General features: G+C 40.5%; 1 protein-coding gene across 2 annotated transcripts in view; it reads left to right on the forward strand.

Annotated features, from left to right (window-relative positions):
- Positions 1 to 26,870, forward strand: part of LMLN (leishmanolysin-like (metallopeptidase M8 family)) — an 83,708-nt gene extending 56,838 nt beyond the window's left edge. For both annotated transcript variants that reach the window (XM_011978719.1, XM_011978718.1), the window contains 5 exons: positions 8,690 to 8,822; positions 10,885 to 11,044; positions 13,773 to 13,903; positions 23,394 to 23,604; positions 26,018 to 26,870. In XM_011978719.1, coding sequence (XP_011834109.1) covers positions 8,690 to 8,822; positions 10,885 to 11,044; positions 13,773 to 13,903; positions 23,394 to 23,604; positions 26,018 to 26,118 — 736 coding nt within the window. In that variant the 3' untranslated portion in view covers positions 26,119 to 26,870. The remainder of the gene's footprint in view (positions 1 to 8,689; positions 8,823 to 10,884; positions 11,045 to 13,772; positions 13,904 to 23,393; positions 23,605 to 26,017) is intronic.
- The last annotated feature ends 304 nt before the right edge of the window (positions 26,871 to 27,174 follow it).

Consider the following 27,174-nt stretch of genomic DNA (forward strand, 5'->3'; position numbering starts at 1 on the left):
TACATATATTCAATAAGACATATATCAGACATATATACAATACAGACATGTATCAGACATATATACAATACAGACATGTATCAGACATATATACAATACAGACAGGTATCAGACATATATACAATATAGACATGTATCAGACATATATACAATACAGTTGTTCTTTGGTAACCATGGAAGATTGCTTCCAGGACTCCACAGATAACAAAATCCATAGATGCTTACATAAAAGTTCCTTATATAAAATGGAATAGTATTTGCATATAACCTGTGTATGTCCTCCTGTATACTTTAAATTACCTCTAGGTTATTTATAATACATAATACAATATAAATGCTATGGGAATAGTTGTTATACTGTATTGTTTAGGGAAAAATGACAAGGAAAAAAGTGCCCATGTTCAGTACAGATGCAAGCATCCTTTTTTCCCTGAATTTTTCTTTTCTTTTTTTTTTCTTTTGAGACAGAGTCTCACTCTGTTGCCCAGGCTGGAGTGCAGTCGCGCAATCTCAGCTCACTGCCACCTCTACCTACCAGGTTCAAGCGATTCTCGTGCCTCAGCCTCTTGAATAGCTGTGATTATAGGCGTGCGCCACCACTCCTGGCTAATTTTTGTATTTTTAGTAGAGACGGGATTTTCCATGTTGGCCAGGCTGGCTCACGCCTGTAATCCCAGCACTTTGGGAGGCCGAGCCGGGTGGGTCACTTGAGATGAGGAGTTCAAGACCAGCCTGGCCAACATGGTGAAACCCCACCTCTACTAAAAATATAAAAATTAGCCAGGTATGGTGGCGGGCGCCTGTAACCCCAGCTACTCAGGAGGCTGAGGCAGGGAACAGCTTGAATCCAGGAGGCAGAGGTTGCAGTGAGCCGAGATCGCACCATTGTACTCCAGCCTAGGTGACAAAGTGAGGCTCTATCTCAAAAAAGACAAAACAACAACAACAACAAAAATGTTATGTGAATGAATTCATATTGTATGTGAACTTTTGAGCATGGCTTTTTTTACTCAGCATAATTCTCTGGAAATTCATCCAGGTTGTTGTATATATCAATAATTTGACTTTTTGTGGCTGGTTAATATTTCGCAGTGTGATATACCACAGTTTGTTTAAACATTCACACTTTGAAGGACATCTGGATTGTTTCCAGTTTTGGGCTATTATGAATGAAGTTGCTATAAACATCTATGTACAAGTTTGTGTGTGAACATATATCTTTATTTTTCCAGAAAAAGTGCCAGGAATGCAGTTGCTGGCTCATTAAGTAATTGCAGTTTAGTTTTGTAAGAAACTGCCAAACTTTTTAATTCCTAGCAGTGACGTGTAAGTGATATAGTTTCTCCACATGTTTGCCAGCATTTGGCGTTGTCATGATTTTTTGTTTAATCCATTCTGATAGGAGTGTAGTGATATTTTATTTTGGTTTTAATTTGTGTTTCCCTAATGTCTAATGATGTTGAACCGCTTTTCATGTGCTTACTCGCTAATTATATTTCCTCTTTGGCAAACTGTCTCTTCATCTTTTTTTTTTTTATTTTTGAGACAGAGTTTCGCTCTGTTGCCCAGGCTGGAGTGCAGTGGCACAATCCTGGCTCACTGTAACCTCTGCCTCCCGGGTTCAAGCGATTCTTCTGCCTCAGCCTCCAGAGTAGCTGGGACTACAGGCCATGCCACTATGTCCGGCTAATTTTTGTATTTTTAGTAGAGATGGGGTTTTACCATGTTGGCCAGGCTGGTCTCAAACTCCTGACCTCGTGATCCACCCGCCTCAGCCTCTGAAAGTGCTAGGATTACAGGCATGAGCCACCACACCCAGCCTCTTCATCTCTTAAGCCAATTTTCTAATTGGATTGTTTTTTACTGTTGAGTTTTGAGAGTTCTTCGTGTATTCTGGGTAGTAGTCCTTTGTCAGATACGTGGTTTGCAAATATTTTCTCCCAGTTCATAGCTTGTCTTTTTATCCTTTTAACAGGGGCTTTTGTAGGGCAAATGGTTTTAGTTTTGACGAAGTCCAGAATTTCAGTTTGTCCTCTTATTGTGTCTTTGACATCAAGTCTAAGAAGTCTTTGCCAAGCTCTAGATCTTGAAAGTTTTCTTATGTTTTTTTCAAAAGTTTTATAGTTTTACACTTTACATTTAAGTCCATGATTCATTTGACTTACGTTTTGTATAAGGTGGGAGACTTAGATCAAGGTTTGTTTTTTTGTATACAGATGGGCAACTGCTTTAGCACCATTTGTTGGAAAGGCTGTCTTTCCTTCATGGAATTGCTTTTGTGCCTTTGGCAGAAACAATCAGTTGGGTGTATCTGTTTCTGTTTCTGGGTTTTCCGTTCTGTTCCAGTGATCCCTGTGTTTGTGCCTCCACCAATAACACACAGCCCTTAATTACTGTAATTATTTAGTAAGTCTTGAAATTGGGTAGACTGATTCTTTCCACTTTATTTTAAAATTGTTCTGGCTGTTTTGGTTCCTTTGCATTTCCATATACATTTTACAATAATCTTGTCTGTATCTGCCAAAAAACTTGCAGGGATTTTGCTAGGAGCTGCATTAACCCTGTGTGTCAATTTGAGGAGAATTGACATTTTTACTGTGTTGAGTTTTCCAATCCATAAACATGGGAGAAAACATTCAGTCTTTCATTATTAAATGTAATGTTAGCTGCAGATTTGTATACATGTTCTTTATACATGTTTTTATACATGTTCTTTATCTTTTGTACGTGTTTTATACATGTTGAGAAAGTAGCTCTCTATTCCTATGTGTCTGAGAGCTTTAATCGTGAATGGATATTGCCTTCTGTCAAATGCTTTTTCTACTTTAGCTGATATGCATAATCATGTGATTTTTTTCGCCTGTTAATATGGTGGATTTAATTGGTTGATTTTCAAATATTAAATCACCCTTGCATTCCTGGAGTAAACCCCACTTGGTCATGGCATATAATTATTTCTATATGTTGCTGAATTCTATGGACTATTATTTTGTTGTGGATTTTTGTTTCTGTATTTGTGATGAATACAGATCTGGAGTTTTCTCTTTTTTCCCCAATTATTTTACCTTTAATTAATCAGTATGGCTCTCAGAACAATTATGTCAGTTAAACTTGATCTTTTTCAAATCTGACACATTTTGAAAAACAGATATATCCTTCCAGTAAGAGAGATTTAAAAAATAATAGAAGAAAAGTTACAAAATACATAATAATTATTACTAAATGGGCAAATAATGGGCTCCCCTGTCATCCTTAATATTGGCTTAATTTAAATTATTATTTATGGCCAGACATGGTGGCTCACGCTTGTAATCCTAGCACTTTGGGAGGCTGAGGCAGGCTGCTTGCTTGAGCCCAGGAGTTCAAGACTAGCCTGGACAACATGGCGAAAGCCCATCTCTACAAAAATGTGCAAAAATGAGGTGGGTGTGGTGGCACATGCCTGTAGTCCCAGCTACTCAGGAGACTGAAGCAGGAGGATCACTGGAGCCCAGAAGCTTGAGGCTGCAGTGAGCTATGACTACACCACAGCACTCCATCCTGGGCAGCAGAGTAAGACCCCATCTCTAAATAAATAAATACATGATTTGTGTCATACTCTGAAGTAATAAATCCTAGGATATAATGAGGTGTTTATCATGCTTTACTTTTATTTTGACTTAGTTCAAAATATTTTTCTCTTTCTTTTAATTCAAAACTCTTGTGTCACTTCAAGTTCAAAATATTTTTAACTTTCTCTTAAGATTTCTTCTTTGACCACTGTATTATTTAAAAGTGCTTTGTTTAATTTCCATCTATTTTGAGATGTTCCAGCTATCTTTCTGTTATTGATTTCTAGTTTAATTCCATTATTGTAAGAAAGCAAACCTTTTTCCTCAGCCTTTCGAGTAGCTGGGACTACAGGCGCACACCACCACACCTAGCTAAATTTTTATATTTTTGTAGAGACAGGGTTTCACTGTATTGCTCAGGCTAGTCTTGAACTCCTGGGCTCTAGCAGTCTGCCCACCTCTGCCTCCCAAAGTGCTGGGATTACAGTCGTGAGCCACTGTGCCTGGCCTATTTTTCTATTCTTAATCTCGATTTTTGAGATTATTGATTTGAGATATTTCCTGTTTCTAATGTAGCTGTTTGTTGCTATACATTTTCCTCTCAGCATTTCTTTAGCTTTATCTCACAAATTTCAATGTGTTTTTATTTTCATTTAGTTCAATGTATTTTTAAAAATTTTTCTTTGAGATTCTTCTTTGACCCATGGATTATGTAGAAGTGTGTTGTTTGGTATACAAGTATTTGGAAAATTTTCTGTTATTTTTTGTTGTTGAATTGTAGTTGGAGAATATATGCTGTATGATTTGAGTTATTTTAAATTTGTTCAGGTTTGTTTTATGGCCCAACATATGGTCTTATCTTGATATATGTTTTTTTATTTTTTTTATTTTTTTGAGATGGAGTTTCACTCTGCCACCCAGGCTGGAGTGCAGTGGTATGATCTTGGCTCACTGCAGCCTCTGGTGCTGAGTTCAAGCTCTTCTCCTGCCTCAGCCTTCCAAGTAGCTGGGACTACTGGCGCCCGCCACCACGCCCGGCTAAGTTTTTGTATTTTTAGTAGAGATGGGGTTTCATCCTGTTTACCAGGCTGGTCTTGAACTCCTGATCACAGCTGATCCACCTGCCTTGGCTTCTTCCCAAAGTGTTGGGATTACAGGCGTGAGCCACCACGCCCAGCCAATCTTATACACGTTTCATGGGCACTTGAAAAGAATGTACATTCTGACGCGGTGTGGAGTGTCGTGTAAATGTCAGTTACATCCTGTTGGTTGATGGTGTTAAGTCCTTGACGTTGGGTGGAGTGTCGTGTAAATGTCAGTTACATCCTGTTGGTTGATGATGTTAAGTCCTTCTATATCCTTGCTGATTTCCTGCCTAGTTGGTCTATCAGTTGTTGAGAGAATTCACCACCACGTCAGTCTTCGAGTCCTGAAGTCCTTAACTAGTGTGACTTCTCTCTACCCTTCAGAGTCTTCTTATATTTCTTTAATTTACAGTGACTGGATGTTTAGTTGTACTCAGAGGGAGGAATAGGGAAAAGCCCATCTAGTCCGTCTTCCAGGAATTCAGTGACTGGGTGTTTAGTTGTACTCAGAGGGAGGAATAGGGAAAAGCCTATCTAGTCCATCTTCCAGGAATTCAGTGACTGGGTTTTTAGTTGTACTCAGAGGGAGGAATAGGGAAAAGCCTGTCTAGTCCATCTTCCAGGAATTAGAAGTGGTACTTATATTTCTCTTTCTATATTTAAAAAATTTCCCCTGGTGGGTCAGGTATGGTGTGGTGGCTCACACCTGTAATCCCAGCACTTTGGGAAGAGGGAAGATTGCTTGAGCCCAGGAGTTTGAGACCATGTTTCTTAGGCAACATGACCCTATCTCTACAAAGTAAAAAAAATTAGCCTGGCATGGTGGCATGGTGGCATGGCCCTGTAGTCCCAGCTCCTTGGGGGCTGTGGTGTGAGGATCCCTTGAGCCCAGGAGGTCACAGCTGTGGTGAGGTATGATCATGCCACTGCAATCCAGTGTGGGTGACAGCAAGACCCTGTTGCAAAAAAAAAAAAAAAAAAAGAAAGAAAAGAAAATGTTATTCTCATCTTTTCTTACCTGCGTTAGGTCATAAAGCAATTTAAATCACTTGTGGTTTCTACTAAGGAGTCTGACCTCTGGGTTGTAACCCTAATGTGAAGATAATAGGCAGTAGCCAGAGGCACCGGCAGCCACTCTGAGGACAGCTTGTTAACCCTGCACTACAGCCTGATCTGCCAGTTAGGGGTTCTCAAATTTTGCTGCTTATGAAAATCATCTAGAGAACTTGAAAAACTCTCCATACCCAGGTTACAAGTTAAATCATGACTGTGCTAAGAGCCAGGCACTAGCGTTGTGTGAGTTTGTTTTCCTAAATTCCCGAGTGATCTTACTGTGTAATGGAGTTTGGGAACCACTGTCCCAGTGTATCAGAGGAAGTCTGTAATTCACACTGCAGCGGCAAGAGCTCAGGGAGGTTTTTGTTCACTTTTCTGTTAACAGTTGCAACTCTGTTTATTCCCCTTTTGATCCCAATTATAGCATCACCTAAGACCTGAAACAGAAGGGACTTCTACTTCTTTATTCTTAAAAACTAAAGCCGTGGGTCCCTTGAATTCTCTTCTATCCTTTGATTCATAAGCCAGTGCCAGCAAGGCTTTTTTTTAAAGGTCCAAATAGTAAATGTTTTAGGTTTTGAGGGTTGTTACAATCTGTGTCACAACTACTTACCTCTGCTTTTATACAGCAAGAGGCAAAACCAATGGGCATGGCCATGTTCCTGTCATCTTCCCCATCTCTACAAAAAGTAAGTGAGCATGGTGGCACATGCTTGTAGTCCCACTTGCTTGGGAGGCTGAGGTGGGAGGATTGCTTGAGCCCAGAAGATCAGGGCTGCAGTGAGCTATGGTTGTGCGGTTGTGTCACTGCACTCCAGCCTGGGCAACGAGACCCTGTTTTAAAAACAAAAAATCGACAAGAAAGAAAACAGACTGTGGTCAGGATTTGACCCAAGAGTTGAGTTTGCTGACCCCTGTCATAATCATTCAAATGTCCCACTTGGGAGCATTGAAGTTCAGAATCATTCACAGGATAGAAGCCATCTTCCGGCAGCACAGACCCAGTCTGTCTGTGTGTATGTTAGGGATTCCAGTGCGGCCGTTCTTGAGCACAGGGGCCGATGCCCAACTTCTGGGCTTCGTCAACTGTGACTCTTCTCCATTGTTGGGAAACCAGTGTGAGAAGGGGTTGGTTGAGTGAGCATAGGCAGAGCCATACTTATTTGAATCACTTCAATGTACACATACTTAAAATAAGGTTCTTTCTATGTTTGAAGCAACTAAAACTGATAAACCACCCAACTCCTCTGCCTAGCTCATTTGATGTGAATATTGACTCTAGAGCTATACTGTCTAATGTGGTACCATTAGCCACATGGGGCTGAACTTATATTTAAATTAGTTAAAGTTAAATACCATTTAAAATTTAGTTCCTCAGGGCCAGGCACGGTGGCCCATGACTGTAATCCCGGCAGTTTGGGAGGCTGAGGTGGGCAGATCACGAGGTCCAGAGATCGAGACCGTCCTGGCTAACATGGTGAAACCCCGTCTCTACTAAAAATACAAAAATTAGCCAGGTGTAATTGTGGTGGCAGGCGCCTGTAGTCCCAGCTACTCAGGAGGCTGAGGCAGGAGAATTGCTTGAACCTGGGAGGCGGAGCTTGCAGCGAACCAAGATTGCACCACTGCACTCCAGCCTGGCGACAGAGCAAGACTCCGCCTCAAAAAAAAAGAAAAAAAAAAATTAGTTCCTCAGTTAACTAGTCACCTTTCAAGTGACATACATGATCGATGGCGACATCGGGCAGCACAGATAGAGACTTTTTCTAGCGCTCTTGACAGTGCTTCTCCGGAATTTGTAAGCCATGAATCTTAGCTCTAACTTTGGAATGTTTAAAATCGCTAACTTTTAACTTCTTTTTTCTTCTTTATTCATTTAGCCGAAACTCATTTGATGTAATTTAAAGTAAATATAATATGCCTTTTGGTTTTAGACAAAAAACAGAAATGACTTTCATGGAATCAAGAAAGTCACTGATTAAGAACTATTGGAATATGAACTTCCATATTCGTTCGAAGCTTTATCATGGGAAGTTAAAATACTGCCTTATATGAAGATTTTATGAAAATGGTATAAACAGCAGAAATTACATTTATTGAGTAGCCTGCGTGTGCCAGGCACTGAGTGCTTTGCGGTTGAAGCTCAGGAAAGTTAAGTAATTTCCACAGAAGTGTGGCTGGTGCTGGGGTTTGAACCCAGACCTGTGCGATTACTTCAAAACGTTTGCTTTCCTGTTATACTGTGCTGCTTCCACTTTGCTGAAGACTGTGGTAAGTATTTTGTATGTTTCATCTTAGGAAGCTGTAACTCCCTAAAGATGTATGCTGATACACTGTGTTCATTTAAATAAGACAGTTCATCAATTTTCCTTAAAATAAGAAATATTTAATACAGGCTTTTTTTCCTTAAGAAATATGTGGAAGAAGAGGAAAATTGTCAATGATTCTATTACAATTTGGTAGACCAGTATTAATAGGATTTCTATTATTTAGGAATACTGAGATTTTATTTATAAAATTGCTATTATGATATTAATATAATTTTTATATTGTAAATTGTCAATTTGATGACTGCTAAGAATTACAGGTTTGTTTGAAGGTTGTTTTTGCAAGACAGTGCAACAGATTCTAATATCTTTTAATAATTTACATGCCCTTTTTTCAAATTATATTTTCAAGATTACATTTAATGGAACAGAGCAAGTTGGTAACAATTAGGAATATTCACATAATCTTTATTTTGCACAGGAAAATAAGATTGTCTGGTGAAGGTGGTCAATTAAACAAACTGTCAGATTATTGAATAGAGAAAATTTCACTCTTTGTAGCTGCAGGGCAGAGGGGACGTTACCTCCATCTCTTTCCGAGAATCCCATTTGTTAATTATGAAGGTTTGTGTTTTTAGGCCGGGATCTGGATTTCCATTTGTTGGCTGTTTAATGGACTTGCAATATTTTCTTTAAAGTTTGATACTGTGGCACTTCTCTTTGTTTGCAGGAGGCAGACGCTGAGCCCTTACTGTGACACGCTCAGAAGTAACCCACTGCAGTTAACTTGCAGACAGGACCAGAGAGCAGTTGCAGTGTGTAATTTGCAGAAGTTCCCTAAACCTTTACCACAGGAATACCAGGTAAAACGGGTCTGGGGCACAGTTGTAGGAATCAGCTTTTCAAAAGTAGTCTCCATTTTAATTAAAAGAGTAAATTCTTGTAAGTTTCTTAATTTATAAGGCCCTGTTTGTTTTCCATAAGTTAGAAAAAAATGGAGTAATGCTTCCATTTCTTTATAACTAATGTCCTAATTGATAGCACTTAGTTAAAATCTAGCAGTGTCTTACAATAATGGCAAGAAGAATTTGAATATTTGATCTGTTTTTACCTGTTTATGTTTTCTAATTATTTCCAAAATCTTGCTATTTAAATTCCTCTAATCTACACAGAAAAAAAATCTTTAAAGAAAATAACTTAAGTACTCTAATCCAATTAATTAGAAGACTTGGAAACTCTGCTTTGGAAAAGATTTGATTCATGGGATCCTGAAGATTAAGGAAATGGTCCCACATATCTTGTCTGGATCTCTGATTTGACCTTTATGTTTCTTTTTATGTTTTATCTTTTTTTTTTTTTTTTTTTTTTTTTTTTTTTTTTTTTTTTTGAGACAGAGTCTCACTCTGTCGCCCAGGCTGGAGTGCAGTGGCATGATCTCAGCTCACTGCAGCCTCCCCTTCCCAGGTTCAAGTGATTCTCCTGCCTCAGCCTCCTGAGTAGCTGGGTTTACAGCTGCGAGCCACCATGCCTGCCTAATTTTCATATTTTTTAGTAGAGGTGGAGTTTTGCCATGTTGCCCAGGCTGGTCTCGAACTCCTGGCCTCAAGTGATCCATGTGCCTCGGCCTCCAAAAGCACTGGGATTACAGGTGTGAGCCAACATGTCTGGCTACTTTTTGTACTTCTAATAGAGACGGGGTTTCACCATGTTGGCCAGGCTGGTCTCGAACTCCTGACCTCATGTGATCCACCCACCTCGACCTCGCAAAGTGTTGAGATTACAGGCATGAGCCCCCGCGCTTGGCCATGACCTTTACATTTCTTGTTGCCAAAGCTATCTTTAAAAAGCCTCAACTGTACCTGCTATTTACAAAGGAACCTTTTGTCAGAAATGATGTCTCAGAAGCTAATTTAAAATAAAGCTGCTGAATTTTAAGCTTCCTACACATATTTATAAGCTCACTGAATGCTTCAGATACCATAAAATAGCAAATGTATTCATAGGCATAGTAATATAACTCAAAAATGTAACATCTTTAAAAATTTCTCTGGTGCATCCAGGGGTGAAAAAACACATAAAATTATTTTATTTTCATTTATTTATTTATTTTTCGAGATGGAGTCTTACTGTCACCCAGGCTGGAGTGCAGTGGTGTGATCTTGGCTCACTGCAACTTCTGCCTCCCAGGTTCAAGCAATTCTCCTGCCTCAGCTTCTCAAGTAGCTGGGACTACAGCTGTGCACCACCATGCCCAGCTAATTTTTGTATTTTTTTTTTTTTTTTAGTAGAGACGGGGTTTCACTATATGTTGGCCAGGCTGGTCTTGAACTCCTGACCTCAGGTGATCCGCCCACCTTGGCCTCCCAAAGTGCTGGGATTATAGGCGTGAGCCACCATGTCCGGCCATAAAATTACTATAAAAAAGAAAGGAACAATAAAATTTATCTGGTGCCTTGTACCTTTGGCATTCAAAGTATTTTTTATATATGATCTCATTTATTTTCTCAGATTTTAATTTTTTCAAGTTTGTCAAAACAACGTGTAAACTGCCTCCTAAAAACTCTTGAAAAATATATTTAAAATGTAACTTTATGCATTAGTTTTATATTTTGTCAACTCTTAAAACTTCTTTTTACTCAGTGTAATTAAAACTATTTCATTCGTTTAAAACATTAGTCTAATTGAACATTGTAATACATAACTTAAGACTCATTTACTTACCTTGTTTATTTGTAGAACTATAGCAACCTTAAATTACTCCTCTGGTGGTTTACTACTGTCTTCTTTATTTGGTGCAGTGGATGAAGAAAAGTACTTTAGTATCTTGTGTTATATGGCATTAGAGGGTTGCAAAATATTACCTGTGCACTTCCTCTTGTTTATACAGAATGCTTCTTTCTTGTCTTCCCAATATTTGTTTTGCAGTACTTTGATGAACTCAGGGGGATACCTGCAGAAGATTTGCCTTATTATGGTGGCTCCGTGGAAATTGCTGACTATTGCCCCTTCAGTCAGGAGTTCAGTTGGCATTTAAGTGGTGAATATCAGCGCAGCTCAGATTGTAGAATACTGGAAAATCAACCAGGTTAGTCGGCTAGTGAAATGAAGTTTAATATACATATTAAAATTATATATCAGCAATATAGAATAGTGGTTAAGGGCACAGACCCTAGAGCAGAACGGTCTGAATTTGCTTTATAGTTCAGCTGCTATCCATATGTAAGAAGTGACTTAGCTTTTCTCTGCCTGTTTCTTCATCTGTACAATGGAGACAATACTTATAGAGTCGTGAGAATTAAATGAATTAATGTAGTAAGTGCTTGCAACTGTGCCTGACCTATCGAAGGGATTATTAGCGTATGCATGCACACACTATATTTTAGTCATACCTTCTAGCTGCATGGCACTTTCCATTTGCAAACCACTTTCATTCTTACCATTTAATTCTTCTGAAAACATTATGAGAAACATAAGGAAGACATTACTGTATTTCCCAGATAAGCGGATAGATACTAAGTAATATAATTTGTGTCAGTGCAAGATCTTCCAATGCCAACCTCTTTTTATTAAAATACCTTAGATAAGCTGCTTTTCCCTCTCATGGGGAATGTGCGTTTTATGTAAGTTAGAAGCAACATGTCACTCTTCAGATGTCAAAACAATGTTCTTGTCTCATGGCCAGTAAGATATGTTACCGTATTATTTGTTTCCTCTTAACACATATAAATGAACAAGCTATCAAAGGAATAAAGAATTGGATATTCTGCAATAAGTTACTGCTCATACTAATTACCTTTGTAAACAGAAATGTTCTCACATCTGATGTAAGAAAGGGCAGTAAGTAGTTTTTCTCTCTGTGTTCATCAGAAGTTTTAACCTAGTCTCCAAACCCCCACCCCCATTCCATACTTTATTACAGACTAAGGCATTTAAATTCTAAATTTTTGTATTCTTACCTTTTACTCTTAAACTTGGCAGATGTAACTGGATTCCTGCAGCGTTTTTCCCCATCACTCATCTATTTAATAAATGTCCTGCCCAGGCACAGTGGCTCATGCCTGTAATCGCAGCACTTTGGGAGGCCAAGGCAGGTGCATTGCTTGAGCTCAGGAGTTTGAGGCCAGCTGAGCAACATAGTGAAACCCTGTCTGTATCAAAAATACAAAAAATTAGCCAGGTGTGATGGTGCACACCTGTGGTCCCAGCTATGCAGGAGGACGAGGCTGGAGGATTGCTTGAGTAGCCCAGGAGGTGGAGGTTGCAGTGAGCCGAGATCATGCCACTGCACTCCAGCCTGGGCAACACAGTGAGACCCCATCTCACATAAAAATACAGAATAAATAAATAAATAAATAAATAAATAAATAAATATCCTAACAACTTGTAACTACTCAGCAGTTCCGTATTAAAGCAAAAGAAATGCACAGATCTGTCGGCTATGGATTTGCCAGAGATGTACTATCACATGTTATTGTTTTAGAGGTGGAGTTGGCAAACTTTTTTTGTAACGGGCAAAATTATAAATATTTGAGGCTTTGTGGGTCGTCAAGTCTCTGGCTTCCTGATTCAGCTCTTCAGCTCTGCTGTTACAGTCTGAAAGCAGTGACAGACCATATGTAAATGAATGAATGTGTTAGGATTTGGCCTGAGGGTTATAGTTTGCTGAATTCTGTTTTTTCATTATTATTATTTTTTAGAGAGGAAGTCTCACTCTGTCACCCAAGTTGGAGTGCAGTGGCACCATCATAGCTCACTGTAACCTGTAACTCCTGGGCTCAAGTGATTCTCCTGCCTCAGACTCCCCAGAGCCAGGACTACAGGTGTGCACGAGGCTTGCTGTGTTACCCAGACTGGCCTCAAACTCCTGGCCTCAGGCAGTCCTCCCTCCTTAGCCTCCCAAAGTGTTGAAATTATAGACTTGAGCCACCACGTCCAGCCTGGAACCCCATTTTAGACACTGATCACTATACTTTTCAAAGACTCTGATACTCAAAAGAAGTAAAGAATTCTGTTTTACTCTAATTTGCATTTTTTCTTAGCTTATATGTTAAGATTTATCAAAACTGACGTAAAACACTTATCTTTATAATATTTCAAAATGGGCTAATTGAACTTTCTACTTCCCAAAATAAAACTTATTGTGAAGAGTCTAAAGAGAGGAAATTATTGCTTGCGTTTAAGAGCTTTGTCCCTTTGTCCATTAGGTATTTAGAGGCCTTTCATTCCACCCTGTCCTCTCCAGGTTTGTGCTTAATGTGAGATTAGATCAGCATCTTACTAGGTTGGTGCAGGAGTAATTGTGGTTTTGCCATTAAAGTAATGCAAAAACCGCAGTTACTTCTGCACCAACCTAATATTTATGGACTTCCAGGAGGTGACACAAGTTGAAGATATAAAAAAGTTTTCAGAAGTTGCAACACCCCCCAAAAGTCTGCATTATAGAAATCACTTGGTCTCATCCTATCATGGGTCATTTGGAGGTGCCTCCTATTTAGACCACCAGTGAAGATGATTCTTATATTGGTGTCTCGTGCTCTAGTGATTCTTAGTGCTAGTTCTTCTGTATATTTAACCTAGAAAACTTTGGGCCCAGTTTTATTCCCTTGTGTCTGATACAGTAGTTTTCTCCTGTTAATCATTAAGAACCTAGTGTGAGTTTGGAATCCTGTCTATCCTAATTTTTTAAATTTAAAATTTCCATGAAACATGTTTGATTTTTAAAGCAATTTTTAATCATAAAAATGGAATGCTTCAGTTTCTTGTTCTTTGAGCCAGAAGTCAATTTTTAAGGAGACTTTTCTTCTTTGCCTCAGAAATTTTTAAGAACTATGGCGCTGAAAAGTATGGACCTCATTCAGTTTGTCTAATTCAGAAATCAGCATTTGTTATGGAAAAGTGTGAGAGGAAGCTGAGTTACCCAGACTGGGGGAGCGGATGCTATCAGGTAAGCTTATGTTTGTTTTTAGTTATGCCAAATATTGTGTGATTTTATCTCTTTTATGGTTGTGTATTTTAAATTATATTTTCATATTTTTATGTAATTAATTTACTGATCAATACTTTATCTTGTTTATGTAAATATTAGTTTAGATGCTTATGTTTTATGAAAATATTGTCATTTCTTTAGAAAAACTGCCTCTTAAAAATATGTATATAATTGCTGTAATGTTACTTCTGGGCATATATTCTGAGGAAGTAATGGCAAATATGTACTTTTGTTCTTGAGCAAATATTACTTTGTAATGGAAAAAATGTACAATTTTATTTCAAAAGGTCTGAGGACTGCATGGGTTATAAGAATTAGTAAATCAGGCTGGACATGGTGGCTCACGCCTGTAATCCCAGCACTTTGGGAGGCTGAGCCAGGAGGATCGCTTGAGCCCAGAATTCGAGACCATCCTAGGCAACAAAGTGAGACCCTTTCTCTAAAAAAGTGAGACCCTTTCTCTAAAAAAATAAAGAAAAAAGAATTAATATATCAGTTGCTGATTAATAATAGGGTCTTTTTTCCTTTGTAATTAGAAATCCAAAAAGGGCAAACTACAATTTTTTTTTTCTTTTTCTCTTTTTTGAGACAGGGTCTTGCTGTCAGCTAGGCTGGAGTGCTGGTGCAGTCATGGCTCACTGTATCCTCCACCTCCTGTGCTCAAGCGACCTCCCCACCTCAGCCTCCTGAGCAGCTGGGACTATGGGTGTGCACCACACACCCGACTATGTTTTTGATTTTTTGTAGAGAAGAGGTCTCACTATGTTGCCGGGGCTAGATTAGAACTTCAGGGCCCAAGCAATCCTCTTTTTTTTTTTTTTTTTTTTTGAGACGGAGTCTCACTCTGTCACCCAGGCTGGAGTGCAGTGGTGCGATCTCGGCTCACTGCAAGCTCCGCCTCCCGGGTTCCAGAGGTTCTTGTGTCTCAGCCTCCTGCACAGCTGGAATCACAGGCATGCACCGCCACACCCAGCTAAGTTTTGTATTTTTAGTACAAAAATTGTCCAGGCTGGTCTCAAACTTCTGGCCTAAACTGATCCTCCCGCCTTGGTCTCCCAAAGTGCTGGGATTACAAGCATGAGCCACCATGCTTGGCCGAATATTTCTTTTTTTTCTGTCACAAGATATTCTAAGCTCACTTTGTTCTTTGTCTGCCCCTGACATGTAATTAACCATTTCTCTAAAGACCTCCAGTTACTTTCAGTGAAGTGTGGTGTTTAGAGACTAAGATCTGGGTGCTGATTACACTGTTCATTGCCATTGATAATCGCAGTTGGGAACTGGGAATATCAGTTCATCAGGCCCTCTTAGTAAGGCAGGAAATGTATCTATATGTATCAGTACACTCTCCTGTGACTGTGTGTGTGTAACCGTGAGTTCGCATCAGTAAGGCTGGTTTGATTCCATTGGTGTGAGAACTTGTCTGACACCAAAGGATTTATTTTAGTTTTCCACCTTTTCATATTTGTACTTCCTTCACCAACAGTGAGAAATCCAGCTCCTGTCATCTCAGTATGTTTACTCATTTGATCTATCCACATCCTGTCCACTTTCTCTCACTCCCATCACCCTCCTCACCCGGCCAACTCTGCGTGACCTCCCAGTCACACGCCTCCCCCTGCCCCTCCATACAGATCACCTACCTTTCCTCACTTAATGGCTTTAGACGTAATTACTTTTGAGGAAGGGGAAAGGAGAAAGGGAGGGATCGCTGAGCTTTGTTTTCTTAAAATTGTGGCAAAATAGGTATAACACAAACATTTCCACTGTAACTGTTTTTACTTGTACAGTTAAGTGGCACTAAATGCATTCACATTGTCGTGCACATCACCACTCTGCGTCTCACAGGTTTTCATGATCCCAAAAACTGAAACTCTGTAGTCACTCAACAATCCCTCCCTGTTCCTCCTCCCCCAGCCCTGACAGCCTCTATTCTCTGTTCTCTCTCTGTAGATTTGCCTAATCTAGGGAGTCCTTATAAGTAGAATCATACAATATTTGTCCTCTTGCACCTGACTTCTTTTACTTAGCATGGCGTTGTCAGGACGCATCCACACTCTGGCATGTATCAGAACGGTTTTCCTTTATATGTCTGAATAACACTCCATTGTATGGATCTGTCACGTTTTGAATCAGTTGACGGACACTTAGGTTGTTTGCCTCCACCTCTTGGCTGTTGGGATCTTGCTGCAGTGAACACTGGCTTCTGTGTATCTGTCTGACTCCCTGTTTTCAGTCTTCTCGGGAGTAGAATTGCTGTATCATATGGCAGTTCTATGTTCAGCTTTCCTAGGAACTACCAGACTAGGTTTTTTGTTGTTGTTGAGGGGTTTTTGGTGTTATTTTGAGGTTTATTTTTTATTATTATTAATAGACTTTATTTTTTAGAACAATTTTAGGTTCACAGCAAATTTGAGCAGAAGGTACAGAGAGTTCCCATATTCCCCTGCTCCACACACACGTGGCCTCCCACACCGTCAGCATCCTGTACCACAGAGGTATTTTTGGTGCCATCGATGAACCCAGATCATCGTCCGAAGTCCATGTTCACATTAGGTTCTCTCCGGGTGTTTTATGTTCTGTGGGCTTTGACACCTGTAGGATATGCGCCCATAAGATAATGAGTTGTTGAAATGGGCTTTGTTATAAGTTACAGATTGGCTATCTGTGGCTAAATAATTGCTGTGATGAACATAAATAAGAATAAGTGAAATAAAAAGTGGGATGAAATGCTTCAGGTGCAAGTTCAAAGGGGGCTGTATTTTCTCTGTACAAAAGACACCTTGAGGCGCGTGTTTTCATGTCAACCCTTTGTGTTCTTAGCATGTTTTTCCTGATGAAACTGAGGTCCTGGGCCTTACCACATCACCGTTTGTGCTGATGGCACCTTTTAATATAAATTTTTAAGTAATTTATATATTTATTAAATAAGTCAGCAATTCACATGGTGAAAAATTCAAAAGATGCAAAAGAATGTACAGGAAAAGCCTTTTTCCCAGCCCTGTCTTTCAGTCACTCATTTCTCCCTTCAGAGGGAGTTAACATTACCAGTTTCTTGTATCCTTCTAAAGATAAACTCTGTGCAGGCACAAATTTATATTTTTGTTTCATTTTTTACACCAATAGTATCAAGTTACACATACTGTTCTGTGGTGTGTATTAAAGAGCCATTCTTAGTATCATCTTATATCATTCTAGCCCGGTGTCTGAACTGACTGTGGATGTCACAAGTACGTTCGGTTGCAGTTTGATCACTCTGAATTCCGTTCATCCAGAATCCAGTTTATGAGCCCTCTCTCAACAACTCTGCATTTCAGCTGTGCTGCTTCCAGCACTGGTCCCAGTCTCTCTAATTAGAAACCAGAATGATTGTTTTCTATTCTCTGTTCTGTAAAGACGGATCAATACAGACTAAGTCTTTAGATTACTCTCTTATTGAAATCTCTTATATCTATTTTATTTTAGATTTACCTTCACAGTTCAAGCCATTATCACTTCACAGTTTCCTAACTAATTTCCCTCCTCTCATCTTCCTTCCATGACCACATTGATCCTTTTTAAATTTTAGTTTTGATCAAACTTATACATGCAAATAGTTTGAAACTAATTTGTTGTCTGCTTCCAAAAAACTACGGCCTCAGGCCAGGCGCTGTGACTCATGCCTGTAATCCCAGCCCTTTGGGTAGCTGAGGCTAACACTTGAGGTCAGGTGTTCTAGACCAGCCTGGGCAACATGATGAAACCCTGTCTCTACTAAAAATACAAAAATTAGCCAGGCATGGTGGCCGCTTGCCTATAATCCCAGCTATTCAGGTGGCCGAGGCATGAGAATCTCTTGAACCTGGGAGACGGAGGTTGCAGTGAGCTGAGATTGCACCACTGCACTCCAGCCTGGGCAGTGGAGTGAGATTACATCTCAAAAACAAACAAACAAACAAAACACACAAAAAACTAGAGCCTCTGTTATTACTTCCTTAACGTTTATTACTTTTTCCCAGAGTCTTCACTTTCAATTCTTAGTTGTTGTTTTGTTGGGGTGGAGGAGTCAGGGGAGACTTACTATTTGCTTTCTTATTTTTTTTATTATTATTACTTTTTTTGAGATGGAGTCTTGCTCTGTTGCCCAGGTTGGAATGCAGGTGGCATAATCCCTGGGCTCACTGCAACCTCCGCTTCCCAGGTTCAAGTGATTCTCCTGCCTCAGCCTCCCAAGTAGCTGGGATTATAGGCACCTGCCACCATGACTAGCTAGTTTTTTTTTTTTTTTTTTTTGAGACGGAGTCTTTCACCATGTTGGCCAGGCTGGTCTCGAAATCCTGACCTCAAGTGATCCACTTGCCCCAGCCTCCCAAAGTGCTGGGATTACAGGCACGAGCCACTGCACCCGGCCTGCTTTTTTATTTTTAAAAAGCTTATATTATTTTTTTAGTAGAGACAGAGTTTCACCATGTTGGCCAGGCTGGTCTCGAAATCCTGACCTCAAGTGATCCACTTGCCCCAGCCTCCCAAAGTGCTGGGATTACAGGCACGAGCCACTGCACCCGGCCTGCTTTTTTATTTTTAAAAAGCTTATATTATTCTTTCATAAGGTTTGAATTTCAGATGTTAGCTGTTGACTTTAGAAAATAAGAATTTAGTTGGTTCACCTCCTCCTCTTGCTGTGTTCACTTCCTATTTCCCCATCATAGACTTGTTGTTTCCCCTTCCCCCGTTGGTGATTATGGATCAACATGTGTTCACTGTTTATGTTACCATGACTATGCAAACGTGGCGCCTGGTAGCACGCAATGATTACTTCCCTATTCTCCCCAGTATTTCATTTTCTCTAGATTTAATATCTTGTTTTTTCATGAAATTAGTTTTCTTTGTATTTAGCACTAATTTAATTCTAAGCTGTTCTCCCAGTTGGGCTCATCTCCTTTCAGTACAACCAGATACCTGAGGTGTTCTATCCATTTCATCTTGGGGAAATCTCTTCGGAACATTTCTGGCCTGTGCTCATCTCGGCTGTGTAATCCTATGTTGACAGCACAGCTGGCATCTTGGGATCTCGAGTCAGGATCATCCTGGAGGTCCTGCTGGGATCTCAAGTTAGGGTCATCCTGGAGGTTCTCTGGTCCCTCTGTCTCTCTCATATTGGATCCCCTACTTTGTGGATTTTGTGTCGTATTCTTTTTTGGATTTCTTTTTAATTTTAATGGAACATATCTTCTAGTGGAGATTTGAGGAGTATGTGACAGAGAACAGCGTTGAGACTTGCATGTCTGAAAGCATCACTGTTCTACTGTGACGCCTGCTGATAGTGTGGGAAGGTGGGACTTCACCTGCTTCACCTCTGCCCTCAGGGTCTTCAGCTAGGCCTGAGAATGAAGTAGACATAAGCCCGATGAACAGGAGGAAAACACACATTTATTTAATCTAAGTTTTACATGACACAGGAGCCCACATGAGTAAATGAAAACTCAAAGAAGTGGTAAAACCTATATACTTTTATACTACATTGAACAAAGGGAGACAGTTATGGAAAAGTAAAATGTATGGGGAGGCTAAAGGAAGCTAAGAATTATTTTAAGAAGGTCTGTTTGTACCAAATTCTTTGGCTTTGACTCCCTATATTGGTGATAAGAAGGTTTCTTTTCTCCTGGAAAAGGAAGGACATTATTCATGTGGGAGTTTTATCTCCTGCTTTCAGGAGGAAAGGGGGAGGTCAGAACAGTGTTGTTGGGTCTGCTGTGTTTAAGTCCCTTTAGCTGGAAACCTTTGTGCCAAAATAGCATATTTTGGAGTGGTGTGTTCTGCCATCCTTCAATAGCTTGAGTGGGTGTAGCTTTCTTTTTGAAAATTATTTTCCTAATGAATGATTGGATGCAGGAAAAAAAAAGAAAATTATTTTCCATCAGAATTCTGAGAGGATTTTTCCTTTGTATCCTAAGTCTCAATGTCATTCTGAGTTTCGATTGCCAGAATCTTTCTTCTTTCTTCTCTGGAAGCTGGTAAATTCTTAATTTTAGCTTCGCATACCACATCCCCACCTGCCACAAGCCCCAGTATTCCAAAATTTAATGGGTTGATTCTATTTTTGGTGATCATTAACAGCCTGTTCATATTCAAGAAGTGACTGGAGCCTGGCACAGTGGCTCACGCCTGTAATCCCAGCACTTTGGGAGGCCGAGACGGGCGGATCACTTGAGGTCAAGAGTTTGAGAGCAGCCTGGCCAACATGTTGAAACCCCTCATCTACTAAAAATACAAAAATTAGCCCGGTGTGGTGGTGGGCACCTGTAATCCCAGCTACACAGGAAAAAAAAAAAAAAAAAGAAAAAAGAAGTGGCTGGCAGGCAGTTTGGAAGCTCTGAGCACACATAGGGCTTGACTGTGGTCTTCACTATGGCGCTCCTTCCTTACAAAACCTTTGGTATCTGTGTCTTGAGGGGTTTCCCTTTTGACTGGTCAGATTTGTCAGAAACTACCAGTCTCCCGCCTGAAGTTGATATGCTGTGAGAGTTCTAGGAAGTAAGTCAATTTCAAATGCTAAGTAGTCTCAATATTTAACCTGTAAACTTAAGAGTCCTTATTTTCATGATGGCAGCCCAGCTCTCACCTGTACTTAGTTTCCCCCAGAACAGAAAAAAATAAATCTCTATGTTTTTTTACCCTTTCCAAAAAATAAATCTCTATGATTCTGCAGAATACGAGAAGCCTAGTGCTGGCATGGGCTTCTGGTGATGTTTCAGGAAGCCTACAATCATGGCAGAATGCAAAATGGGAGCAGACATATCACATAGAGAGGGAACGAGAGAGGAGGGAGGTCCCGATCTCTTGAACAAGCAGATCTCTGGGGAATTTATTCCCGTGGGGAGGGCACCAAGCTATTCATGAGGGATCCATCCCCGTGACGCAAACACCTCCCACTAGGCCCCACCTCCAGCACTGGGAATCACATCTCAGCAGAAGATTGGAGTGGACGAATACCCAAACTATATCAGCTGGGTTCAGAGCAAACAGTGGTCCAGGTGAGGAAGAGGAATGCTGGGGTCTGCTTCTGAAATGGACTTTTATCTGATCCTTGTAATTGTAGCTCTTACTTCTTGGCACCGGGTGCGGGTGTGGCGGTCCTGAGCCGCCTTTGTGTTCTGCAAATCAGTTTCTTCCTGGTTCTTCCTGCTGCTGGATTTTGACTCAGCTTTCCTGAGTCTATTATGTCTGCTACTACTTGTACATCTATCCTCCTGCCCACGCTTAATTCCCAGAATTCCACAATGAGAATACTTCAGCTTCAGCAAGGGAGTTTTCCTCTTGTCCTATCAACACTCTCATATAATTCTCATCTCTAAGCCATGTGCATTCTGCTTTCCAGCCTGTAATATCTGCCCTACGGTGATCCATGATCCAAATCCTGGGTACATCCTTAGGATACAAACGCTTTCTTCCATGAAACTTTCTAATATTTGTTCTTGTTTCTACCATTTATTGACTCTTAATCATAAAATAGTCTGGTACTATTCAGTTTTTGCTTTTTCTTCTAATTTCAAAATACTGTTAGTATTTTATTTAAAAAGTATTATTATTTTTATTGTCTTTTTTTTTTTGAGATGGAGTCTCACTCTGTCACCCAGGCTGGAGTGCAGTGATGGGATCTCAGCTCACTGCAACCTTTGCCTCCTGTGTTCAAGTGATTTTATGCCTCAGCCACTTGAGTAGCTGGGACTACAGGCGCCCACCAATTTTAGCGCCAAATTAGCGCCTGGCTCATTTTTGTGTTTTTAGTAGAGATGGGGTTTTGCTAGGTTGGCCAGGCTGGTCTCGCACTCTTGACCTCAGGTGATCCACCTGCCTTGGTGTCCCACAGTGCTGGGATTAATAATCAGGCATGAACCACGGTGCCCAGCTGAAAAAAAAAAAATTTGTATCCTACTCATCTTTCCTCAATGGAAACTGCTAGAGGGCAGGCACTGTATCATGTACTTTTTTAGTATCCTTTTCAGCACCAAGCACAGTGCTCGACCAAGTCTCACTTTAAAGAATAATGACGTTGCACTGTAGCTGTGTTGATGTTTACTTGATGTGGATCACTGAAAGACAGACTTATAGAAGAGGTCACACTTCATTGTTTGTTTTTGTGAAAAACAAATTTTCAAAAGAGTGATATATTTCAACTTAACTGATGATAGAGTTATTTCAAAATGACTTCAAATATACTTTTGAACTCTTCTTTTGAAATTATATTTAGAAGTAGTTTGTCACCTAAGGAAATCAATCTTAGTAATTTTGTGTCACACCTTGTATTTACCAGTTTAGTCAACTACCTTTACTGGACTTGGTTCTGGGCAACTTTGGGCTATTTCCAAAAATTATATCTACTTGCCACGTAAAAATTTGCTACCATCGGACAGGTTCAGAAGCATGCACTGACTTTGAAGATAGTTCCAAGAGAGAAGTTTCAGAAGTATTTAAAGGGAAGTAGCATAATTGAATGTGAAGTCTTTGTAGAAAACAACTTTGAGGGTTTTTTTTAAATAGTTAAATTTTTGGCTGGGTGCAGTGGCTCATGCCTGAAATCTCAGCACTTTGGGAGGCCAGGGTGGATGGATAACTTGAGTCTAGAAGTTCGAGACCAGCCTGGGCAACATGACAAAACCCAAACCCCATTTCTACAAGAAAATACAAAAATCAGCCCGGCATAGTGGCACATGCCTGTGGTCCCAGCTACTCAGGAGGCTGAGGTGGGGGATCACCTGAGCCCGAGGTAGTCAAAGCTACAGTGAGCCAAAATCACCACTGTATTCCAGCCTGGGCAACAGAGTGAGACCCGTCTCAAAAAAAAAGAAAAAAACTCTGTGTGTGTGAAAGCTGTGTGTGTGTGCCCCCTTGTAATTTTTGGGAAAAGTGTCCATAGCTTGCATCAGATTCTTTAAAAGGTGCTAGGTTCAAAGTTTAAGAACTCCTGCCACACAGAGTGTAATTCTTTTAGGACCTAAATAACTTAACCCTCTTTTTTTTTTGAGACGGAGTCTTACTCTGTTGCCAGGCTGGAGTGCAGTGGCGCGATCTCGGCTCACTGTAATGTCTGCCTCTCAGGATCAGCTGATCCTCCTGCCTCAGCCTCCTGAGTAGCTGGGACTACAGGTGTCTGCCACCACACCCAGCTAATTTTTGTATTTTTAGTAGAGACAGGGTTTCACCATGTTGGCCAGGATGGTCTTGATCTCTTGACCTCATGATCTGCCTGCGTCAGCCTCCCGAAGTGTGGGATTACAGGTGTGAGCCACCGCGCCTGGCCAACTTAACTCTTTATATGAGGTTAAAGATATGCCCACACTGCAAATTGTGCTTTATTCCCAACGTTTTTTGTAAATTTTAATGTATTTTCCTGTAGTTGAAGGAGAAATCTCTTAGAATCTTACTGACCTGATATTTATTATTTTTATATATTTTTTCCTGTTTGAAGGTTTCTTGTTCTCCTCAAGGCCTGAAAGTTTGGGTCCAAGATACTTCATATTTGTGTAGTCGGGCTGGGCAGGTCCTCCCCATCAGTATCCAGATGAATGGCTGGATTCATGATGGAAACCTACTCTGCCCATCGTGTTGGGACTTCTGTGAGCTCTGTCCTCCAGAAACAGATCCTCCAGCTACTAACTTGACCCGAGCTCTGCCACTGGGTGAGTGCTCTCTATGGTTGGAATAAAGAGGGAAAAGTAAAGGGGCAAACTTCTCTTATAAAATGTTGGCATCCCTTCAAGGAAGCTCTAAAACAAGTTGAGTTTCTTCCCTTCTGATTGCATTTTTATGGGAAAATCCTCCTTCCCACCATTATTAGAAATCTAAGATAGGTCAACTTGACACTTGTGAGTAAGAGCAAGGCTTTCTGGTGAAGAACCTCTGAGTTGCACAAAATTATTCATCAAAGACCACAAAAAGTGAACGTTGTATCCATTCATTTGGAAATTAAGGGTAAACAAAATGCTGCTCATTAAATACAAAAAGTGATTAAATATATTTTAGTCATATCATAATCAGCTGAAGTGAAAGTGAGGGAAAGATCTGGAAAAGATACTCAAAAAAGGAATTGGCATGCCCACAAAGAGGAGAAAAATGCAAGGAGGCACAAATAACCCACATGCAAAATGAGACACGAAGACATGGGCTGGCAAAGACCGGGGGTTCACTGAGGAACAGGACCGTGTGCTCGTTCTGAGACTCCAGAGAATGGAACTGGCACCAAGCGATTGAAGCTGTGAGGAGACAGATGCCAATTAAACCCTTTAGAAGCAGGAGGGAATGCAGAAGACACCCTTGAGAAGAATCATTCCCCCTGTAATTCACGGTGTTCCAACTGAGGCTGATAGCGCATTGCTGAGAGTGTAAAAGCAGAATTCATGAATTCACAGAGTTTTGATTTAAATGACCTATGAGATTTTTATGGCAGTTTGACATTTCAGATTATGAACAATAAAAATCTTATGCAGTGTTGGCTGGGCGCGGTGGCTCACGCCTGTAATCCCAGCACTTTGGGAGGCTGAGGCAGGCGGATCACGAGGTTGACACCATCCTAGCTAACATGGTGAAACCCCGTCTCTACTAAAAAAATACAAAAAATTAGCCAGGCGTGGTGGTGGGCGCCTGTAGTCCCAGCTACTCGGGAGGCTGAGGCAGGAGAATCACTTGAACCCAGGAGGCGGAGCCAAGATCACACCACTGCACTCCAGCCTGGGCAATAGAATGAGACTCTGTCTCAAAATGAATAAATAAATAAAAGCTCATCTTTATTGTTTAAAATATTTAAAAGGACAACTCATCCTAAAATAAGGTCAGGTTGGCCTCATCTCCCTACTGCTATAAAAATGTTTCCATTATGAGAACTGTTTTTACCTATGAGGACATATCATGGCTGAATTAAAATATACCTCTAGTGCCCCAAATCTGTAGAATCTTCTGCTGTTTCAAAACAAGTCAGATTGATTGGTGATATGAATGGATAGGTAGATATTTAGAAACACGGGACCATATGTCCTGGTCTGGCTGAGACCATCCATATGCCTGTTGTCATTATTAATAGTCCTCTCCCTCGCATCCTCGCGGTCCGTCTGCCTGTTGTCGTTATTAAGAGTCCTCTCCCTCGCATCCTCGCAGTCCGTCTGCCTGTCGTCATTATTGAGAGTCCTCTCCCTTGCATGCTCGCAGTCCGTCTGCCTGTTGTCATTATTAATAGTCCTCTCCCTTGCATCCTCGCAGTCCGTCTGCCTGTTGTCGTTATTAATAGTCCTCTCCCTTGCATCCTCGCAGTCCGTCTGCCTGTTGTCGTTGTTAAGAGTCCTCTCCTCACAGTCCATCTGCCTGTTGTCGTTAGTCCTCTCCCTTGCATCCTCGCAGTCCGTCTGCCTGTTGTCGTTATTAATAGTCCTCTCCCTTGCATCCTCGCAGTCCGTCTGCCTGTTGTCGCTATTAAGAGTCCTCTCCCTTGCATCCTCACTGTCTGTCTGCCTGTTGTCGTTGTTAAGAGTCCTCTCCTCACAGTCCATCTGCCTGTTGTCGTTATTAATAGTCCTCTCCCTTGCATGCTCGCAGTCCGTCTGCCTGTCGTCGTTAATAGCCCTCTCCCTTGCGTCCTCGCAGTCCGTCTGTCTGTCGTCATTATTAATAGTCCTCTCCCTTGCATTCTCAAAATGTGCTAGTTTTGGTTGATAAATTATATCAACCAGCCTCCTTAGAAGGTACAAAGAAAAAATAAAAGAAGAAAGTTCTTCACCCCATCTCACAATAACCAAGATATTAATTTACTTTCCTGTGTATTATCTTTAGCTTTGCTGGGTTACTACCCCAAGGCAATTTTTTTGGGATACCATTTTTTATACTTGGTATAGTGGATACATCATTTCTTCCTCCATATGTATGTTTCCTCCATTAAAAAAGAAACAAAAACTTTTTTATACCTGGGTTTTGCTCTTGATTTAGCTCTCAAGGTGGTCCTTGTTTACCTTTTAATAATCACTGCTATTCATCTGTCAATATTTAATTGGTATGATTTATCCCAAAAATGTTTATAGAAAGTCAGCTTTTTGTTTTCAACTCTAGATCTTTGCTCCTGTTCCTCAAGCCTGGTGGTCACCCTCTGGCTTCTGCTAGGCAATCTGTTTCCTCTACTGGCTGGATTTCTTCTGTGTGTATGGCATTAGGAATGGAAAAGTGGGTCTTCAAGATATCCTTTTATGTTATGTTCATGTGAACAAAGCACAAAGTTTGAGTGAGTGCCAGCCTATGCAGATGGCAGAAGTGGCATTCCTGAGTTTGGCTTAGAAGAGTTGACGACCATCAGACCTTAAAGCAGAACTTCACAGCTGCCTGTCCTCATCAGCAACCCAGCCACCTTCATCAGCAACCCGGCCACCTTCATCAGCAACCCGGCCACCTTCATCAGCAACCCAGCTACCTTCATCAGCAACCCAGCTACCTTCATCAGCAACCCAGCCACCTCATCTTGGAGAAGGAGAAGGAACTGCAAGTCACTTAGGATTTGTAATCTTCCTAAAGTTTTCCTTTGAAAAAAGGATAATGGGTGGAATTTTCAGAGTGATTACATACCTCAACATTTTTATTAACATATAACAGTGGGAAAGTTCATCATCCATATACTGCAGTAACTTAAACAACAGCTAATTATTGCAAGATTAGAATTAGAGATCTTGTCCTCAAAAGTATAAATTGTCCTTTGATTTATAGAAAATAATTGAATTGGGATTTCTACATAACATTATTATACCTATTTTAAATTTAATGGCAGCTGGGCATGGTAGTGCATGCCTGTAGTTCCAGCTACTTGGGAGGCTGAGGCAGGAGGATCGCTTGAGCCCAGGAGTTCGAGGCTGCAATGAGCTATGATTGCACCGCTGTATTCCAGCCTGAGCAATAGAGTGAGACCCTGTATCTTTAAGAAAAAAAAATTAATGGCGGTATATAGTAAACTTAATTCACTGTTCCCATTGTTTATTCTAAAGAATTTTTTTTAAATATTTCATTAAATCTTATGATTTAACCATGTTTGCCCTTTTTGCCAGCTGTGTGGCAGTTTATGGCAGAACTGCTGTCAGTGTGCTGGTAGCCATCTATTCATTCCTTTTCAGAGCTCAGCTTCCAGAACTGCTATCAGTGTGCTGGTAGCCCTCTGTATTCATCCCTCTTCAGAGCTCAGCTTCCAGTTGCATTCTTCATGAGTTTGATAATGACATGAAAAA

This window comes from Mandrillus leucophaeus, unplaced genomic scaffold (genome assembly GCF_000951045.1).
Source record: "Mandrillus leucophaeus isolate KB7577 unplaced genomic scaffold, Mleu.le_1.0 Scaffold199, whole genome shotgun sequence".
Taxonomy (NCBI): Eukaryota; Metazoa; Chordata; class Mammalia; order Primates; family Cercopithecidae; genus Mandrillus; species Mandrillus leucophaeus.